At 40.9% G+C, this 20,613-nt stretch overlaps 1 protein-coding gene across 1 annotated transcript in view; it reads left to right on the forward strand.

Moving 5' to 3' along the window:
- Nucleotides 1-353: 353 nt before the first annotated feature.
- The window catches only part of PDCD6IP (programmed cell death 6 interacting protein), a 79,385-nt gene continuing 59,125 nt past the window's right edge, over nucleotides 354-20,613 (forward strand). Inside the window, exons 1-4 of the mRNA XM_032234698.1 lie at nucleotides 354-711; nucleotides 16,932-16,986; nucleotides 17,520-17,589; nucleotides 19,900-20,028. Coding sequence (XP_032090589.1) covers nucleotides 19,918-20,028 — 111 coding nt within the window. The 5' untranslated portion in view covers nucleotides 354-711; nucleotides 16,932-16,986; nucleotides 17,520-17,589; nucleotides 19,900-19,917. The remainder of the gene's footprint in view (nucleotides 712-16,931; nucleotides 16,987-17,519; nucleotides 17,590-19,899; nucleotides 20,029-20,613) is intronic.

The following is a 20,613-nucleotide window of genomic DNA, read 5'->3' on the forward strand; positions in this document are numbered from 1 at the left end:
CCCATCCACAAGATTTCTTCCCAGATTAACAGATGTAATATAGTAGTTTATCTTATCTTTTAAGATAAGACAATATGCGGTTGCTTTTGTTGCATCGGAAACTTTCCTCGGATTTACAGATTATATGATTATAATACAGCATTATTTGCAAGAGAAACCATCTTTCCTTAACTTGCTCCTCCACCTCCTTGTACTTATAAGCACCAGGAAGTTTCACAAATTTAACATTTCGAAATACTGGGCAGAACCAGAGAAATAAGTAAAGAAAATTGGGTGGAACTATGTTAAAATCCTTTGGAATAGGCGGAGCCAGGTCACTGCGACTGCGGGCGCGTGGACATGACGTAAATGATCCGAAAGTACCATAGAGACTTGGAACTTTTACGTAGAATCAGGAAGTGAGTTGCGGACAACGGTTAGGCAGTATCTGGTGTAGCGTCGTGTCGAGGTAGAAAATTAGTGAGTAGTGGGTGGGAACGAGACGTGACGAGAAAGGAACGAAGAAGATGGCGTCGTTTATTACCGTGCAACTAAAGAAAACCTCGGAGGTAGATTGGCAAAGCCTCTTTGCAAGTTCATACAACAGACCTACCGGGTGTGAGAATCTCAGGCCGAACATTGCCGAGCCGCCGAAGAACTCAGTAAGCTGCGCAAGAGCGCGCTCGGGCGCTCGCTCGACAAACACGAGAACTCGCTGGAGACCCTCCTGAGGTGAGGCGCACGGAAGACGGGGGTGGGGGGGTGGGAGGAGGGCACGCAGGCGGGCCCGCAGTGAGGCTGCGCGTGGGCCTTGCCTGCTGAGTTGCGAGCAAGTAAACCGAGCCAGCCCCCGAGCGGAGGCGGGCGCCATGCTGTGGCGGCGACAACTGGCCATCACGCTACCAATGGGTGGATGAATGTAGAGGCGACGGCTTGGATGCTTTCCAAACAGCACTCCTATTTGCCTTTAAAAAGAAAAACGACAACGCGAATTACATCGGTTTTGTGTTAGTTGAGTGTGGATTAGTAGCTGAGAGTTAATATAAAGGACCCGACGCTCTACTGCTATCCTTGAGCGTCTTCGTTGGGCATCTTTGAATAGAAGAGACGAACTCATTCCTGGTGCTTTGGCGATCCTTAGGGCAGTAGAAGCAGATGCGGGCAAAGTGATGCGCCCCGTTCTTCTAGGTTACCTTTTCTTCCTCCTGGATTTATTTGTGACTAATACTTGGGTACAGCCTCGCCCCGCACCCAATAGTGGGCATTCTGGGAACCAGTTCATTCTTAATTCTTCACAGTTGGATTATGTGCATAAGTTGGTTGAAGGATGTATGAGTTCACCAAAAGACGTAAAGATGAAATAGAGAACTGAGTGGCCCTCTTATACTACAGTAATAGAGAAAACTGACCAGGAAGTTTATGCGATTGTAGATTTCTTTATGATATTTATGTATAGGTGTTTCGCCATCTGGGCAAATTTTCTTTATCTTTAATGGTTGTTCGGTGAAATTTTAGATTGTTGTTCTATTACGCGCTTATCTTGTTTGAAAGCATTCAAAAAAGATGTAGTTTCTAGAATTATATGAAGTATATTTAATGAAGTAGAAATTAAATCTGTTTTTGAAATTGTTACTTCCAATAAAATTCTTGAATTGTCACTAATTTGGCAAGTGTTAAGTTTTCCGGATGATGAATTTAACAAGGAGCCAAGTATAATGTTCCTGTAAATGTATAGTATGTATATACATTTCTTTCATGTTCTCATTATACACTAAATAATTATAACAACAATAGTATTCTAGAGACAATTTGAAGATTATATTTAAATTATAATGTTTCTCACTGAAAATCTAGGGTAGATTAATATAAACTAGAAAAAATAGCATTTGGTATTATTTAAATTTTCAATATTTCTACTAATGCCTTTATGAAATACATTGTTATGCACAGATTATTTATATATAATGTATACAAATATTGGTGTCCAGCAGCTACTCATCTAAAAGTCAAACATCTTGTACAGCATACTGGTTTTGTAAAAAAATCCATTAAAGAATATTTCTTACTAAAAATTAATATGTGGGTAGTGTGCAGAAACCTAGACTGGTTCTTATTAAGATGGCCTGAGTATTAACATATTTCTAATTAACTCAGTTTCTTTGATTATTGATTTATGACACAAAATAGGGGCATAGGTATTAAACAGCATTTCTGTACCACTCTGTTCCAAAATATTGTGATTATGAATCAGTGACCCATGCTTAAGACAACCATGATGTCAGCCTCTGGTTTGCTGCTGCTTTCGGCTGCCATTGCAACGGCGAGGGGGGGCATTGTATGTGGGTGGGGAAGTGTCAGAACAGGATTGACTGTAAAATGGAGGTGTTCTCACTATCTACTGCGCATAGCTGCAGATAAAGGATTGCCGCCAAGGCCAACTGTCCACATACCAGCCTGATGATGCTTTTTGAAGATGTCCTCCCACATGACACCTGTGGGGTGTACTGATTGGACTATGGACTAAGGTTCCAGGGGGGAGGGGGTTGGGTCCCATATTGATATCTATACTTACGCGCGCTTTTGCCTCAGACCTTGCTTTGCCTGGCTACTATCTACTCATGACCATAAAAGTACTCTTGATTCTGCAAAATGGAGTTGAGTGGTTCTTCTTGGTTACTGAGCGAAGCAGTCCCTGACATTAAGCAAGGTCACAGATACCGCGGAGCTGATAACTTCCGAGGGGAGTGCACCCAATTCCTACAACACACCCTGGAACATGTCCCAGCAAGGCGGCGACCAGGGGAGAATGAGGAAAGCCTCATGAACCATTTGCAGAGGCTTAGAAAAAGAAACATTCAAGTCATGACCCTGGAAAAGAAACAGATCTCCATGAACAGAGGAGAAGTCTGTAGAAAGATTGCTCTGCCTGAGGGAAGCCGGGGGGGGAGGGGGCTGAAGGAACTGATTGAAATGATTTAGTTATGACCCCACTGACAACAGCCAAAAAATTCCAAGAGGAGGAGGGGCCCTCGCAGAGGCCGGATGGCTAAAACCTCCCTCAGAGTGTGAAAACCGAGGGACAATTAAAAGACTTATGGTTCTCCCTCAGGCAGCTGTGGAATTACATGCAACAGTTCGGAGACGTATTTTTTATTGAAGAAGCCAAGGTAAGAAAAATGACTATGGCTTTGGGAAGTAAGGCAGCCATTGGGATGGAGGCCCCGCATGATGCTACACCCCCCCCCCCCCCGAAGAGACTATAAAAGATTTATGGCTGCTCTGAGTAAATACTTTGATGATACGCTCACAGAGCAACAAACAAAAGCCAACAATCCCTTAACCAGGGAAACAAGAACTAGGTAAACAGGGTCCCCCCCCCCAAATTGCAGCTCTGCTATGAACTGGCTGCGGAGATGGGAAGTGATTTAATCCATGACAATTATAGCAAAGATAGTGGGAGAGAGAAGGCCACCCCCCAACCCCCCCAAGGAACTCTAAATGAAAGGAAAAGTGGCAAGCAAACCCAAATTTCTCATCTCAAACTGAGCCCAAGGCGCTCTATTAGAGGGGAGAGGGGGGCAGAGAAACTGCCTGGGAGGAGGAGACCGCCATGAAGGCAATGGAGGCTCATCCGCAAATCCACCCTGCCCCAGGGGAAGAGGAATCACCATAGGAGGAAAGTGAAACCGAAACTGATGACGATCATCTAGTAAGCTCCTGATTGGGGCCCATGACTATCCTAGTGGAACTTAAAGTGCCCTCTACTGGAGCGCAAGAAAAGTTGCTGGCTCTTTTAGATTCGGGTTGCACACGTTGCATCGTTAGCCCTGAAGTAGTGGAAAAATTGGGCCTAAGATTAAAAACTTCGAAGGTCCCAATTGGTTTTTGGACGGCTCGATAGCTGGAGGGAGTCCGACCCATTTTGTGACTGAGCCAATAGACATGTGGATGGGAACTCACCAAGAGTCAATAAGTTTTATTGTGGCTCCAGGAATGGATCGGCCTCTTATATTAGGCTTACCCTGGTTGCATATTATAGCAATAGCAATAACACTTAGACTTAAATACCGCTTCATAGGGCTTTCAGCCTCTCTAAGCGGTTTACAGAGTCAGCATATTGCCCCCAACAACAATCCGGGTCCTCATTTTACCCACCTCGGAAGGATGGAAGGCTGAGTCAACCCTGAGCCGGTGAGATGTGAACAGCCGAACTGCAGAACTGCAGTCAGCTGAAGTAGCCTGCAGTGCTGCATTTAACCACTGTGCCACCTTGGCTCTTATTGATCTTTATTTTGATTATTGATCTTATTGATCCACACATCAATTGGAGGAAAGGGTGGATACGCATCCGATCTGTTACTCTCACTGAAGGAGAGGGAGAGGCTCCCAAGCGGAGTAAAGGAGAGGGGGAGGCTCCCAAATGGAGTAACACTGACCTGGGTACTTGAGAGACCGCCTGCTGCCAATTACCTCCACTAGATCGATTAGATCCCACAGATTAGGCCTCCTCCAAATTCCATCCGCCAGCCAGTGTCGACTGGCGACTACCCAGAGGAGAGCCTTCTCTGTGGCCGCTCCGACCCTCTGGAACGAACTCCCCGTGGAGATTCGAACCCTCACCACCCTCCAGATCTTCCGCAAAGCCCTTAAAACCTGGCTGTTCTGACAGGCCTGGGGCTAAAGAGCTGTTGCCCCTGTCTCGAATGGTATGACTGTTGTGTGTTTTAAATTTTGCATTGTTATGTGTCATTTTTTTTTAATTTTTTGTCTGTATCCCCCTTCCCTGGTTTGAGTTGTGAGCCGCCCTGAGTCCCCTTCGGGGGAAAAGGGCAGCATATAAATAAATAACAAACAAACAAACAAACAAACTTAGCAGCCAGGAGGCAAGAAAAAATTGAGGGGGAAGAGAAAATCCCAAAGGAATATTGGGACCTGAAAGATGTTTTCAGTGAGACGTCATCTGATAAATTACCCTCACATCGTGCCACTGATTGTAGCATTGATATTCTTCCCAGAGTAAAACTTCCAAAACCTCAGATTTATTCAATGCCCCCCCCCCGCGAAATGGATGAATTAAGGAAGTTTATAGACAAAAATTTGCAGAGGGGATTCATTGAGCCTGCTAGACCCCGAGTTGCTGCTCCAGTTTTGTTCAGAGAAAAGAAAGATGGATCCTTTCACTTATGTGTTAATTACAAGAACCTTAACGTGATCTGTATACAGAACCTCTACCCATTACCGTTAATGTAGGACATGCTGGCCCAGTTGGGTAAAGGAAAATTTTTCATGAAATTAGACCTCTGAGAGGCCTATTACAGGGTCAGAATTAAGGAGGGTGATGAGTGGAAAACTGCGTTCAACTGTCCTCTTGGCTGTTTTCAATTCCAGATACTGCCATTTAGCCTACAGGGGGCACCAGCTGTTTTCATGCAATTAATGACGTTTTGCATTATCACCTCTACAAAAGCGTAATGGTCTATTTATTTTTTTATTTTTTATTTATTTATTTTTAGAGAACTTTTTTATTTTTCTTTAAAAAAAAAACAAACACAAATATGTCATCATTTGTCAATCATTAAGACATTGAAATACAATTTTTTTTGTTGTGTGTACCCCTCCCTCCCTCCACCCCCCCATCCCCCCCTCCTTCCCCCCCGACTTCCCAGAACCCGTACACGGTATGGATTTTTAACTAACACAGTCTAAAATCTATTGAGAAAAAAGAAATAAAGAAATTAATGACATTCTAGATTGAACTTAGCTTCTTCTTACTGAACTAACTTTTAACAGTTTAAATCATTTCTGGTCTTAAGCATAGGCTAACTGGAATTCTTAGTCCCGTATTTATTTTGTATATAGTCAATCCATTTTTTCCAGTCTCGTTTATCTCTCATTTGAATGATCTTTGAGATATGCCGATATTTTAGCCATTTCAGCTAAGTTTGTTACTTTCAATGTCCATTCTTGGATTGTAGGCAAGTCTTCCTTCTTCCAATATTGCGCCACCAACAGTCTTGCTGCAGTTATCAGGTGCAGAATCAAATTGGTCTCTACCACTGTAAAATCAGTACATATACCTAGTAAAAATAACTGAGGAATAAACTTTATCCTTTTTTAAAAACATTTTGCATGACCCACCATATTTTTATCCAAAATGCCTTAACCTTTTGGCAGGTCCACCATATATGATAATATGTAGCATCGAGAGAACCACACCTCCAACATTTAGGCTGTACATTCGGATACATAGAAGCCAACTTTTTAGGATCTAAATGCCATCTATAAAACATCTTGTAAAAATTTTCTCTCAGATTTTGAGCTTGTGTAAATTTCACATTTCTTACCCAAATTCTTTCCCATGTATCCAACATTATTGGTTCCTCAATATTTTGAGCCCATTTTATCATACAATCTTTAACTAATTCTGTTTCCGAATCCATCTGTATTAATACATTATATATCCTCTTTATATGCATTAAGCTTTGATCTCTTATTTGTTTAAACAGATTATCCTCAACTTGAATAAAGCCAATTTTTGATCTATTTTCCACCTAGCCTGTAATTGCCCATACTGGAACCATGTTTGAACTACCTTCTCCTCTTTTAATACCTCTAAAGATTTTAATTGTAATACCCCCCTTTCCGAGGTAAGAAGCTGTCTGTAAGTAATCTATCCTGTTTTTGTGCTGTATTCATATTTTCAATTGCATGTCTAGGAATTGCCCACATGGGTATCTTGTCATTTAATTTATATTGGTATTTCTTCCAAACCCGCAATAAAGCATTTCTCAAAATATGACTTTTAAAGTTCTTATCCAATTTTTTGAATAACAGGTAAGCATGCCAACCAAATACCAGATCGTGTCCCTCAATGTTCAATATTCTATCATTGGTTAAATGAATCCAATCACTAATTACAGATAATGCCACTGCATCATAATAGTTTTAAATTAGGTAGTTTCAATCCTCCTCTCTCACGTACATCTTGCATTATTTTCATCTTTACCCTCGGCTTCTTTCCTGCCCACACAAATTTGTTGATACCCTTCTGCCATTCTAAAAGGTTCGCATCTTTTTAAGTATAGGTAACATTTGGAAAAGAAATAAAAATTTTGGTAAAATGTTCATTTTCACTGCCGCTATCCTGCCCAGCAAAGATAAGTGCAATTTCTCCCATTTTTTCATCTCTGTCTGTATGCTATGCCAAAGTGGTTCATAATTATGCTTATATAATTTCCCATTTGAAGTTAAAATGTTAACTCCAAGATATTTGACTTTTTTAACTACCTCACATCCTAGCATCACTCCTAATTCTTCCTTTTGTTTAATATTCATATTTATAGCTAATATTTTGGTTTTTCCTAAGTTTATTTTAAAGCCAGACACTTGACCATATTGATTAATCGTATTCATTAAAACCATACTGGATTCCTGCGGTTGTTCCAATATTATGACCAAATCATCCGCAAAAGCGCGGACTCTATATTCTTGCTGCCTAATCTTGATCCCTTTTAAACCATCCAAGCCCCGTATTTTATTCAACAATACTTCCAAAGTTATAATAAACAATAATGGGGACAAAGGACAGCCCTGTCTTGTACCTTTTCCAATTTGAAAAGAGTCTGTTAAACTTCCATTGACTATGATTTGTGCTGTTTGCTGTTGGTATATTGCTTTAATTGACTGTAAAAAATTATCTCCTATCTGCATTTTTTGCAATATCTTCAGCAGAAATTGCCAGTTAACTCGATCAAAGGCCTTCTCAGCATCCAAAAATAAACGCAGCAGGGATCTGGTTGTTCTTTCCCAAATATTCTAATGCATTAATAATTAATCTGACATTACTTTTCATCTGTCTCCCTTGTATAAAACCTGTTTGGTCCGTATGTATCAATTGTTGAATGACCAACATTAACCTATTTGCTAATATTTTAGTAAAAATTTTATAATCTACATTCAGTAATGAAATGGGTCTATAATTTTTGGGTTGAGTAGTATCTTGATCTTCTTTGGGTATCAAAGATATAAACGCTGTCTTCCAAGATGGAGGGACTTTACCTTCCGTTTGAATCATATTAAATAATTCTCTAAGAGGTTCTACCATTTCTAACTGTAAGTTTTTGTAGTAAACCGCTGTCAAGCCATCTGTACCTGGTGCTTTCCCTGGCTTTAATTGCTTAATTACCTGCAGGATTTCCCCCGAGGTTATTGGTTGATTCAATTTTTGCCTGTGTTCTTCTCTAACTGAAGGTATTTTCTCCTTGTCTAAATATTTGTCTATGTCTAAACCATAATTTTATCCCCTTTATACAGTTCTGTAAAAAATTCCCAGAAAGCCTTTTGAATCTCTTCCTGTTGGAACACCTCCTTCCCTCTGTAAATCAGTTTAGATATATTTCGAGTTTTCCTTTTTTTCCTAATCTGATAAGCTAACCATCTGCCAGGTTTGTTTGCATTACAAAAAGTATTGTGTTTTGCATATAATAAATTAGTAGCTACCTGGTCAGAGATCAACATGTCAAATTGAGATTTTAATATGTTAATAGCTTCCTTAACCTTTGTATCGTCTGGTTTCCTTGTTAACTCCAGCTCTTTTCTCTTAATTTCCTCTTCCAGTTCTGTTCGTTTTAGCCCTTGCTTATTTATGTGTTTTATTTAATTCATCAGAACTCCTCTCATATACGCTTTGCTTGCATCCCATACAAATTCCATAGATGTACCCTTATTCATATTCAAAACAAAATTTCAGATAGTAATTTTTACAATCATTAATATAGTTTTCATATCTAAATAAATTTTCATTCCCAATGAAAATTGAGAGGCCTATTACAGGGTCAGAATTAAGGAGGGTGATGAGTGGAAAACTGCGTTCAACTGTCCTCTTGGCTGTTTTCAATTCCAGATACTGCCATTTGGCCTACAGGGGGCACCAGCTGTTTTCATGCAATTAATGACGTTTTGCATTATCACCTCTACAAAAGCGTAATGGTCTATTTTGATGACATCCTTATTTACATGGAAACATGTGAAGAACATGTAAAACTTGTCCGCTCAGTACTTAAAAAACTCCGGGCAGCGGAACTGTATGCGAAATTGTCTAAGAGTGAATTTCATCGAGAGAAAATTGACTACCTTGGGTATCGCATCTCCCATGATGGCATTGAGATGGACCAAGCAAAGGTCCAAGCAGTCACTGAATGGGCACCCCCCCCACTCCCGCAAACAGTTACAAAGTTTTTTGGGATTTGCGAATTTTTCGTCAATTTATTCCCTCGTTCGCCAGCATCACCCTCCCTATTACGAACCTCCTGAAATCAAAGGGGGAGGCCAAACCTAGACCAGGAAAGCCCTTAAATTGGACTATGGAGTGTCAAGCCGCATTTGAAAAACTAAAATGACTGTTTGCAGCTGAACCAGCGTTGAAACACTCAGACATGGATTCACCATTTGTGGTCCAGGCAGATGCAAGTGAAGTTGCAGTGGGGGCGGTGTTACTACAAGCAAATGCTGATGGAAAACTACAACCTTGCGCTTACACCTCTCGGAAGCTAACTGAGACAGAAAGACGATGGGCTATATGGGAAAAGGAGGCTTTTGCAGTCAGGTGGGCTTTAATGACCTGGCGACATTTCTTGGAGGGGCTAAACACCCTTTTGAGGTGTGGACTGTTCATAAGAACTTGGAGGCGTTAAAAACTCCCCGAAAATTATCCCCCAAACAGATGAGATGGGCACAACACTTTACAGGTTTGATTTCACTTTAAAGTATATCCCAGGAGGGAAGAACTTTATGGCAGATGCTCTTTCCAGACTCCCTCAATACAACAGCTCAAAGCTTAGCGTGGTTCACCAAGTCATCCCAGCGAAGAATCTTGTTGCTCTGGTGGTCACTAGAAGCCAGAGCAGCTCTAATTTTGAGGACACAAAAGGACCTTGTCTCCAAACTTAAGGAGGGCCTTGATTCCGATGAGTGGTTTAAACAGCATTCCAATGAGTATACCATGAAAGACGGTCTACCTTGGATAGGAGCTAAATTGTATGTTCCTGCTGCCATTAGAACTTTGGTTCTACATCGGGCCCATGACTCATGCATGGCATGCCATTTTGGATTTGTGAAAACTCTGCATCTCATTAAAAGACAATTTTGGTGGCCGTCATTGAAGAAGGACATTGAGTCTTATGTTGCCAGTTACCCCACATGTACTGCTGCGAAGGGCCCACCAAGGAAACCCCAGGGCCTGCTCCAGGGCATGGCCCGTTTGGAGGCACCGTGGAAATAAATATCTATGAATTTCATTGTTGAATTACTTGAAAGTCAAGGAAATCTGTGATTTGGGTTATTACAGACTTGTTTTCCAAACAAGTTCATTTTGTTCCATGTTCCTAAATCCTTAGCTAAATTGTTTATTACTATATTACCTGCATGGTGTACCAGACCGCATTATCTCTGATAGGGGGGTACAATTCACCTCCTTATTTTGGAAGGAGTTTTTGAAGTTGATTGGCTCTGCCCAGGGGCTAAGCTCCGCCCACCATCTGCAGACTAACGGAGCTTGTGAAAGGACTAATTCTGTTTTGGAACAGTACCTCCGGTGTTTCATTATTATCAGCAAGTTAATTGGGTTGAGTTGTTACCTCATGCTGAAGTGGCCTATAACAACTCGGTGCACAGCAGTACAGGTTTTACGCCATTTAAAGTAGTGTTTGACCATGATTTTGTACCTATTCCAGAGGTACCACGAGAAAAGCCACAAGTCCTGTCTCTGTCAGAATGGAGTGACCAACTCCGCAAAATCTGGCCTTTGGCATACAAGGCATTGGATGCTGCTTATAGAGCACACAAGAAACAGGCTGACAAGAAGAAGACTAAGCAAAGGGAATACAAGGTTGGAGATCATATGTTTTTGTCTACCAAATTTCTCCAAACCACCCAGAAGTCTAAGAAACTGGGTCCTAAGTACATCGGTCCGTTTCCTATTGTAAAGATTATTAACCCTGTATCGGTGTGACTGGAACTGCCAAATACCTTAACCGTGTTTACCCAGTGTTTCATGTCAACCTTTTGAAGCCAGAACACACTTCCTCTCTGCGAGTTCCTCGACCTGCACCACCTGGCCCTCTTCTCATTGAGGGAGAGCAACATTTTGAGGTTAAGGACATTTTGGACTCTCGGAAACATAGAAATCAGATTCAGTATCTCGTTTTCTGGAAGCATTTTCCACGCTCTCATGCTGAATGGGTCGATAAGTCCTACGTGAGGGCTCCTTGAGTTTTGCGAAAATTCTACTCTGCCTACCCCGACAAGCCTTGACCTGGATTGGCGTGAACATTTTCACCTTTCCTTGTTCCTGTTTTATGTTGTTTGTGTGTTTGTTCTTTTTCTGCAGGGATGATTTCCTTTCCTGACGGAGGGCCGGATGTCAGCCTCTGTTTTGCTGCTTGCTTTCGGCTGCCATTGAAACGGCGAGGGGGGGCATTGTATGTGGGTGGGGAAGTGTCAGCACAGGGGTGACTGTAAAAGGGAGGTGTTCTCACCATCTACTGCACATGCTGCAGATAAAGGATTTGCCGCCAAGGCCAACTGTCCGGCATACCAGCCTGATGATGCTTTTTGAAGATGTCTCCCACATGACACCTGTGGGGTGTACTGATTGAACTATGGGCTGAGGTTACCAGGGAGAGGTTGGGTCCCATATTGATATCTATGCCTATGCGCGCTTTTGCCTCAGACCTTGCTTTGCCTGGCTACTATCTACTCATGACCAGTAAAAGTACTCTTAATTCTGCAAAATGGAGTTGAGTGGTTTTTTTCTTGGTTACTGAACGAAGCAGCCCTGACACATATGATTTCATAAGTATGGGACACTAATTCATAATCACAATAATTTTGGAAAGAATGGCATGGAAATGCAGATAATACATTTGCCCACTATTTGTGTTAAAATAAATCAGATCAGTATAAAAATCAAGCCAGTAACTTAATGATGGCACAGACATTTTAGTTATAACTATTTCTCGTTCATTTAAAATACCATGAGTGCAGAAAATTCTTCTGGAATTTTTTTAAAAAAATCTTCAGAAATAACTATTCCAAAATCAGGAATGCTTACTTATAGAATAGAATATCCCATAAAGAATTGATGTGTGTTCTGTTTATATATTAACTGAAATAAAACTTAATCAGGATATTTTCCGTTGCTAAGAAGTGGAAAGAGAAAGCCAATTTTGTGTAGTGTTTAAGGCAAAAAGCTCAAAGCTAGGAGACTGAGTCTGTCCCACCCTAGGCATGAAAGCCACATGGATGCCTGTGTGACAAACTTGTTGGTCAATTCCTGTGGCAATCAATGGATTAACAATTGATCGATCTGGAAAAAAAGGAACCCTGCATGTACAGAAAAATGCCAGGAAGACTTTCTTAACTATTTTCCAGTTTCAGCATTAAAGTGGGTTATGTTTTCATTATTTCCTAATATAATCAACAACAAATCTCTCGTAATGTTTAGACAGGTAGTTTTTGACTTACAACCATTTTTAGTGGCCATTCAAAGTTACAACAGCACTGAAAAAAAATGATTTATCATTGGTTTTATCCCATTGCAGTATCTTCATGATCACATGATCAAAATTCAGGCACTTGGCTAGTAGCATGTACTTACTTTATTTATTATGTCTTTATGATACTGTCCCGCAGTCATATGATAATCATTTGTAACCTTCCCATCTTGCTTCTGACAAGCAAAGTCAATGGGAGAAGCCAGATTCACTTAATAAATTCAGTGATTTGCTTAACAATTTTGAAAAAAAAAGATTGTAAAATGGGGCAAAGCTCACTTAACTGCCATGCTCAGCAGTGGGAATTTTGGACTCAGTTGTGGTTAAGGACTTCTGTAATGATGCTGAGTGGGGATGGTTGGAGGTCCAAAACCTTTAATTTTTCCACTTAATGCCTCATCCTATTTTGGTATAACGGCTTGCTAGTTCTTCCGATTAGACTTCCAGGGTGTCTAACTTGACATCCACAGTAATTCTCAGGTCTGGATAAGAAGAGCTTTTGTGCCTTGTATTGCCTTTATGTTACAGTCAAAAAGTGAAATAATTTCTGTAATAGCACTTCCTGGTTGTATTCCATATAGATTCATATTTCTCTCTCTTTTTCTCCCTTGGTGGATAAACTTGGTGGATAAAATCAAGCTTCATTTTTTAAAAGTGCTTTTTTAAGGAAATACCATTATTGAGCTGTTCAAACCAAGATGTTGCAAATTAGTTAAGAATGTTTTCTGAAATGAAATACTATTTTGATGGCCTAAAGACTGATATGGGTTGCTATGAATTAAGAATATTTTGCCTAAAACATTTCAGATCAGAAAAAGTTCAAATTATTAAAAATGACAATAAGATTCTGAGAAAAAATACATTTTCATAAACATAGCCTGAAAGCTGCAATTAAATACCAGTTTCAGAAAGATAAAACACATATGACCCCAAGTATGCCTGACTTTTGCCTAAACGTTGTTGCAGTTGTTAAATGAGGTGCCCCTATGACTGCTTGCTCAGTGATTGCACTTCCACCTTCCCAGTTGCAGTTGCTAAGTGATCACAGAGGTCATTAAGAGGCTAGAATGAAAGAGCTGTCTTCTGAAAGAGGACGGGCATCATTCCCTTGTGAATACAAGGGAATTCCTAGTCTGTGCTGGAAAATCAAAACTCAGATCCCAAAGATCTAACCTTTCTTTCTTTAACCCAGCATGGCTGTTCTGTTTCACACATGGAGAAGAGAAGCTACACTGTGCCAGAGAAAGAAAGCTGAAATCCTTTCTCCCATGGACGGTGCCAGTTCCCTCTATATGCAAAAGGTTACAAATGCCATGGTGAAAATGAGCCATACTAAAATCCTGCTTGGTTTTCATAAAGGACTTTTTAAGTCAGCAGCAGGCTGTCATTCTGCTTTCCAAGAAACTGGCTGAAAAAGATGTGTCCCAAAATGGGTCTCAACAACCTTTTTCAGCCTGATCTCAAGAACCAGAAGGATTTCTGCAGTAGTGATATGTTTTTCCTGCAAACTTCACTATAGACTTTCTGAGGTTCACATGATTGTGGAATCTTGACATCCCATTGTAAAGATGAACAGATTGCCAAGAGGCCAGATTGCACTCGTGTGATTACGGGGTATGCTGCAATGATTGTAACTTTGGATACTGGTTGTAAGTCCTTTAATTCAGCACCATCCTAATTTGAACAGTTGCTGAATGAATTATTGTTAAGCGATGATTAGTACAATGAAGGCAAATATACGTGCCCCAGGATAATGTTGCAGGATCCAATCTGGGTCAGTCAGAGATTTTGTCTTCTAAGCTTTCGAACTCATGCTGAAGCCCATCTTCAGGGAACTTCTCTCTAGCACAGTGTGCTAGTAAGTGGATCTTAGATGTTGATTGGAGTGTATTAATGAATACTTTTAAGTCATTAGCTGTCATTTGCTTGTGCTTCTAAGTACTTGGCTCATCAGCACTCCTGTTGACTGATGAGGACCTGTTTCCCAGGTTCAATCTCATTGGCTTGGAGGTGGGGGGTACTTCCGATGTAATCTACTGAATCCCTGCATGAATTGCCAGTGACTATGTAGGATAGATGGGAAGGTAGATTGCAGCTACTAAGATTTTTGGACAAGCAGGCATAAAACAGCCAGGAAAGTGATTGAAGTCTGGGAAACACGCCCCTCATCAGCCAACAGGAATGTTGATTTACCACAACAGTCAACTACTTAGAACAGTGGTCCCCAACCTTTTATCGCCGCGGACCAGTCAGCCTTTGATAATTTTACCGTGGCCCGCTGAGCGGGCGCAGGGGTGGGGGGGGGCGTTGTTGCGCGACACATTGATTGTTTATATATCAGATTGTTTTGATTAAACAACTTTTATTTTATTGTATTTAAACATGCCTTACAAAATAAAATACAATTACATAAATATAAAGTGCTTTAATATGCCCCCCCCCACCCGGACAGACTTATGTTCCTCAAAGACCATCCTGAACCCTCAACCCGGACCAACCTTTCTGCCCGCCCTCCCCCCCCCCCACATTCGGCGGGCAAAGAACAGCGCGCGCGCGAATGCCGTGGAGAGAGAGAAAATAAATATATATATAAATATATAACTGGGAGTAAAAGTGGGGAGGCGCACCCGGCCGGGGGGGGAGGAGGAAGGAGGGGGGAAGGAAGCTGGCAAGCGAAGAACAGAAAGTAATTAGCAAGGATTAAAACGACCTGCCAGAAAAAGGAGAGGGGAAAAAAAACACCAGATCTGACGGCTAGTGCAGCCTCCACCGGAGGGGCTGCAGAACACACACCGCCAGTCCTGTCCTTCCTTTCCAACCAGTCTCTCTCCGCGCGCGCATACACACACCACACACACCACACAAACACACACACCCCGGCAGATATGCACGCACACACACTTTTTTTTTTTTGCAATTGGCAGAACTACGGTTTTCTTTCTTTTAAAAAAAATAATTAAATGGAGGTGGGGGGTGTGTGGAGAGAAAGGGAGAGAAGCGGACACATAAAACCGAGCCGCACTCGCGAACCACAGCATGCATCTGGGTGACAGGGAGAAAGCAGGAAAAGCCAAGGAGAGAGCTTTAGGAGCTTTAGCGGAACAAACGGTGGTGGTGGAGGAGGAGGAAGAGGGTGGCGATGATGATTGGGGAGGTTTGAAAAAGCAGATCCAAGCGCAAAAGTTACTGAGTCATTTCAGCGGCGGCCGGAACAGTTTTTTGACTCCCTCCCTCTCTCCCTCTCTCTCTCTCCTCTCTCACTCTCTCACTCTCTCTTTCCCTGGCGATGGATCGGTGCGGGAGGGGGGGAGAGAGAAGGGAGGAGACGGCGAGGGAGGGAGGGAGAGAGAGCCGAGGGTGGGACCAAAGGGGGGGAGAGAGAAATGCATTTAAGAGGAGCGGATTTAAAAGAGCGATCATGGCCCCCGGCCGCTGCGCGGCCCGGTGCCAGGTACTCCACGGCCCGGCACCGGTCCGCGGACCGGGGTTGGGGACCACTGACTTAGAAGATGAGAGCTGGGCAGCAAAAGCAAATAGCAATGGAAATTTTGGACTCCATTACGGTTGTGGTTGACAGCTAGTGATTTAAAAGCCAGCCATTGACTTACCCCAATCAATATCTAAAAAGCCACTTACAACAGGCACTATAAATACCACACAGAACAGCACACACATTGCTCAAGAGAAGTTCCCTGAAGATGGGCTCCAGCATGAGTTTGAAAACTTAGAAGACAAAACCTCTGGTCCAGGTGCCTGACCCAGATTGGATCATGTAACATAGCACAATATCAAAAATAGAATTTTAAAAAACTTAACACAGATTCCAGGCTTTGCATATTACTTATTTCTGCAGAAAGAAAATGTCCTGAAGTGAATGTGTCTCTTTTTAAAATTCCTGAACTTTTCCAGGTTTTTGGAGATTCCAAACTTTAATCAGAAGCTAAAATAATGAAAATCCCATTCTTTACTCAACCTTTTTCTATGAACTATGCTCGCTATGTTTTAAAAAGACAAAATCTTTAGTAAAATAGATTTTTAAATTTCACTCAGTAACCAATCCATAAAACATATTACATACTTAAAATACATACTAATTAATTAGATATTGCTGTACATTGTACATAAAAAATGGCTACACAACATCTTTTCTATATGTATGTATACGTACATACATATTAAGTGTATATATACACATACATACATGTATGTACATATACATATATATAGAAAATATTTTTATATGCATACTTTGTATATTTGTACATACGGGAGGGGCGGGGAGGAAAAAGGTCAAACTATGTGTTCATATAGAGATAGCCATCTCATTCATGGGTTTGTGGATTCCAAATCTGCTACATTTGCAACAATATATACATTTATGGTGGTATTTGTTTATTTCAGATACTATGATCAACTGTGTTCCATTGAACCAAAATTTCCATTTTCTGAAAACCAGGTGATGTATTAAAGCTTTTAAATATTGTTTTGAAATGCAATATAATGTGTAAGAGAGCAGCTGACTTTGGAATAAAAAGTTGCTTTTGAATGAATTCTACACTTTTAAGTCATACTTTCTAATTAAATAAGTGAGGCCGTGAAAACATCAGCCTTGGACAAGCATCTATTATACAGTGTGAGTACTCTTTTGGATCACAAGGATACATATCAACCACAGTTTTAGAATATGTTAGTTTCCCAAGAAAATTTCAGTATGTACTTAACTCTACAAAAATTAAGAATAGTCCAATTAATTGAATTCTGGTTATAACAATAATTGATGTAAAAGGAACTTCAAATATACCCATTTCTTTACCATACATCAAATTTTCTCATAAAACTTCCTTGTATCTGTATGTATTATCAGATAATGATAAGGTGCAGCTTTTTACTGTTTTTGACATTTGTATTTCTGCTTAAGGAAAGTTTTTGGAACATTTACATCTATCTTAAGGCTAGAAATTAATTTACTGTTTTTATTTATATTTTTAGATCTGTGTAACTTTTACCTGGAAAGATGCCTTTGACAAAGGGTCACTGTTTGGCGGATCTGTTAAACTTGGTAATTACAGAATTCAAAATATATGAAATCTAATCTTCTCATAAGTATTCTAACTTACCATATTTTTAAAGAATTGCTTATTATTTATTACATTTCAACACAATTCATCTCACTGATGTGACTAATTAAAAGTCACTTTAACTGATTCTGCGGAAGAGACATGTGTCTTCCTTCATGAATTTGAGCATAATTTTTGTTTTATCCTTAGAAACAAGCAGAATGGAATAATATACTTGCTTACTAAAAGATTGCTTAGTTTTACTAAAATTTTCATTGGAATGATACATATGAAATTGGTTTGTGCTAAGAAAACTACTTTCTATTGATTTTGCAAATATATCTTCATCTTCACAAATCCTAGAGGTTTTAAGTTGTTGAGGCACCTTGAGGCTACCTAACTGTGTAAATATTGTAGATCCTATCAGGTTTTTTTTTTCATTACCTACTTTCTATGCTTTATCAGTTGAAAGAAACTAGAATTAAGCCAGAACCAGAATTGAACCACATTATCATTTTGTATTTTGATAGTCAGATTGGCGTTCTTATTCCACTAGACATATATCCCAAAAGCAAACATATAAATATTGAATGTTTATAAAGAATGTACTTGTTTCCCCAAAAATACAACCTACTCGGAAAGTAAGCCCTAGCTTGATTTAAGTCCTACTCCCAAAATAAACCCTAATTAAGACCCCACCCTCTCCAGGGTGCACAGGTTAAGTTAGGGTGGGGATGGGAGGAGGTGGAGCTGCCCTACTACTTACCTTCCAATAATGCAGCCATATCTTGGCCCAGCAATTTCTGGAACTGATTAAGAAATCCAAGTATGCAAATACAGATAGTCCTTGAGTTACGAATATAATGGAGCCTGCCCATTCCATTTGTAACCTGACAATTCATGGGAGTGAATCTCATATCTTGAATGAGATTACTCCCTCATTTCACGAAGGCATTCACTAATCAAATGTGAGGCTCATTAAGTGCACATAGGGTATTTCAGGGTGTGGAAGGCCTTGGGTGGCCTTCTGATAGAATAGGCTATCTGCGTAAGGCCACCCAAGGCCTCCCTGACCCATTGAAATACCTCATGCTCTCCAAATTGCTTCCCCCATGGAGCATACTACATTGGGTCACTTACCCTGTGAAGATCTAGCAAGCAGTCTCCTCTCCAGCCTTGTGTGCCCCGCCAATGCTCTGCTTGGCCCTCTGCGGGCCTTCCCTGGCCCATTGCAGGCAAATGGAGCATCTGAGGGATGGATCCCTGGAGGCTCCATTTTGGCCTGCAACAGGTTGTGCTGTTGCAAGATTTGTAGTTTGGGTCTTGTTCATAAACGCTAGGGGCATTGATGGTTAATCTTTTCCCATTATGTGCCAAAAGTGGAGGGAGCGCAGGGGGGGGGGGGGTTGTCATGCATGGTGTGTCCACCCATAATTCTATGCGGATGATCCCGACACACATGCACGTGCGACCTCCCCTATGTACATGCATGCACGATTCCCCCCCCCCCCGCTTTTGGCCCTCTATGGATTCGTTTTCGTCCTCCCAGGCTCCAGAGGCTTCCTGAAGCCTCCGGAGAGTGAAAAACAGCCCTATGGGCAACATGGAATTTGGGAATGGCTGAAAATGAAGGCTGATTGTCAGCTGACAGGGCAACGAGGCACATGCCCTAACAAATGGCACGCACGCTATAAGGTTTGCCATCATGGACTAGGGGTGCTGGTCGCATAACTTTGAACTTTTGCTAAGGGAACTCTTGTAACCCGGGATTACAGACTCCTTGCTCTGAACTACAACTTTATCAGTGAAGGCTTTCACTTGGTTTGGAAAACTCCAAAATCTGCTGGAGAGATTATGTTTTGATCCCTTTTGGGGAACTATTACATAAAGTGATTGTGGCCAATACCACAATTTCCTTGATCTGGAATTCTGAAGAGCCAATCTATTCTCTGGCTCCTTATTTTGCTGTGGTTGTCAGCTCCACTTCATTATTTTTCAAGGAAATCAAGCTAGTTGTGTTTACCCAGAACCCATAAGGCAAATAAACACAATGATATGAATGCAATGACAATTATTTAAAATTTTTCATCTCAAATCATAAAAGTTTTATTAGCAACTAGATCACCTGGAAATCAACTAATATTAATTTTGATTTTGTTAAAAAAAGAATTGTGTATAACTTATTTAATGAACTCTATAGATCTGCAGATTCATTGATGTATGCTTATTATTGTTTTTACTTTTATTAATTACTACATGCTCCATTACTGTTTATAGATAAGAATGTTGATTTTGTATGCACTTTGTTTCAGCTTTGGCAAGTTTAAGCTATGGAGAAAATATGTGTATTATTTAATTGTGGAGCATTGGCCAGTCAAATAGCATCAGAACAGAATCTTGAGAGTGATGAAGGGATGAAAGCTGCTGCTAAATTTTATCAGGTATTCTTCTCTATGGTTAACAAATTATTAGAATTGGAAGTTGCTTTGTTAAACATTAGGAATATATCTTTAAAAGATCAGTACCATGTTTTCACCAAAATACGACTATCCTGAAAGTAAGTCTTCCACTGATTGTTCTTGGGGGGGACTACCTCAAAACTAAGCCCTAGTGAAGAAGGTGGGTGTGGCCAGCCCAGGAGGTAATCTTCCCTTCCCGGTCACCTTGATCCTTAACCACAGCCCATGGTCAACTGACCCAGCAAGGGCTCCGAGTTCTGTCTCTCCGGGTGCCTGGAGATGTTTCCAGCGATGAGGCAGAAAGCCATGTGGCCTGTTGGAATTGACTCCCCCCTCCTCCCCACCTCTGCTTGGCTGCTGCTGCTTGAAAAAGGACAAAAAGGCAGGCAATTCTGAAAGATTGTGGGATGCATCTGCTTATGGTAGAAGCAAAGTGAAGTCTGTCCCTTTCAAGCAATTAAATGTCTGTGTGTGTGTGTGTGAGAGAGAGAGAGAGAGAGAGAGAGAAAGAGAGAGAGAGAGAATGGAGGGGAGTAAGAAGAATTGCAGGCAACGCTGTTTGAAAGG

This window comes from Thamnophis elegans, chromosome Z, assembly GCF_009769535.1.
Source record: "Thamnophis elegans isolate rThaEle1 chromosome Z, rThaEle1.pri, whole genome shotgun sequence".
NCBI lineage: Eukaryota > Metazoa > Chordata > Lepidosauria > Squamata > Colubridae > Thamnophis > Thamnophis elegans.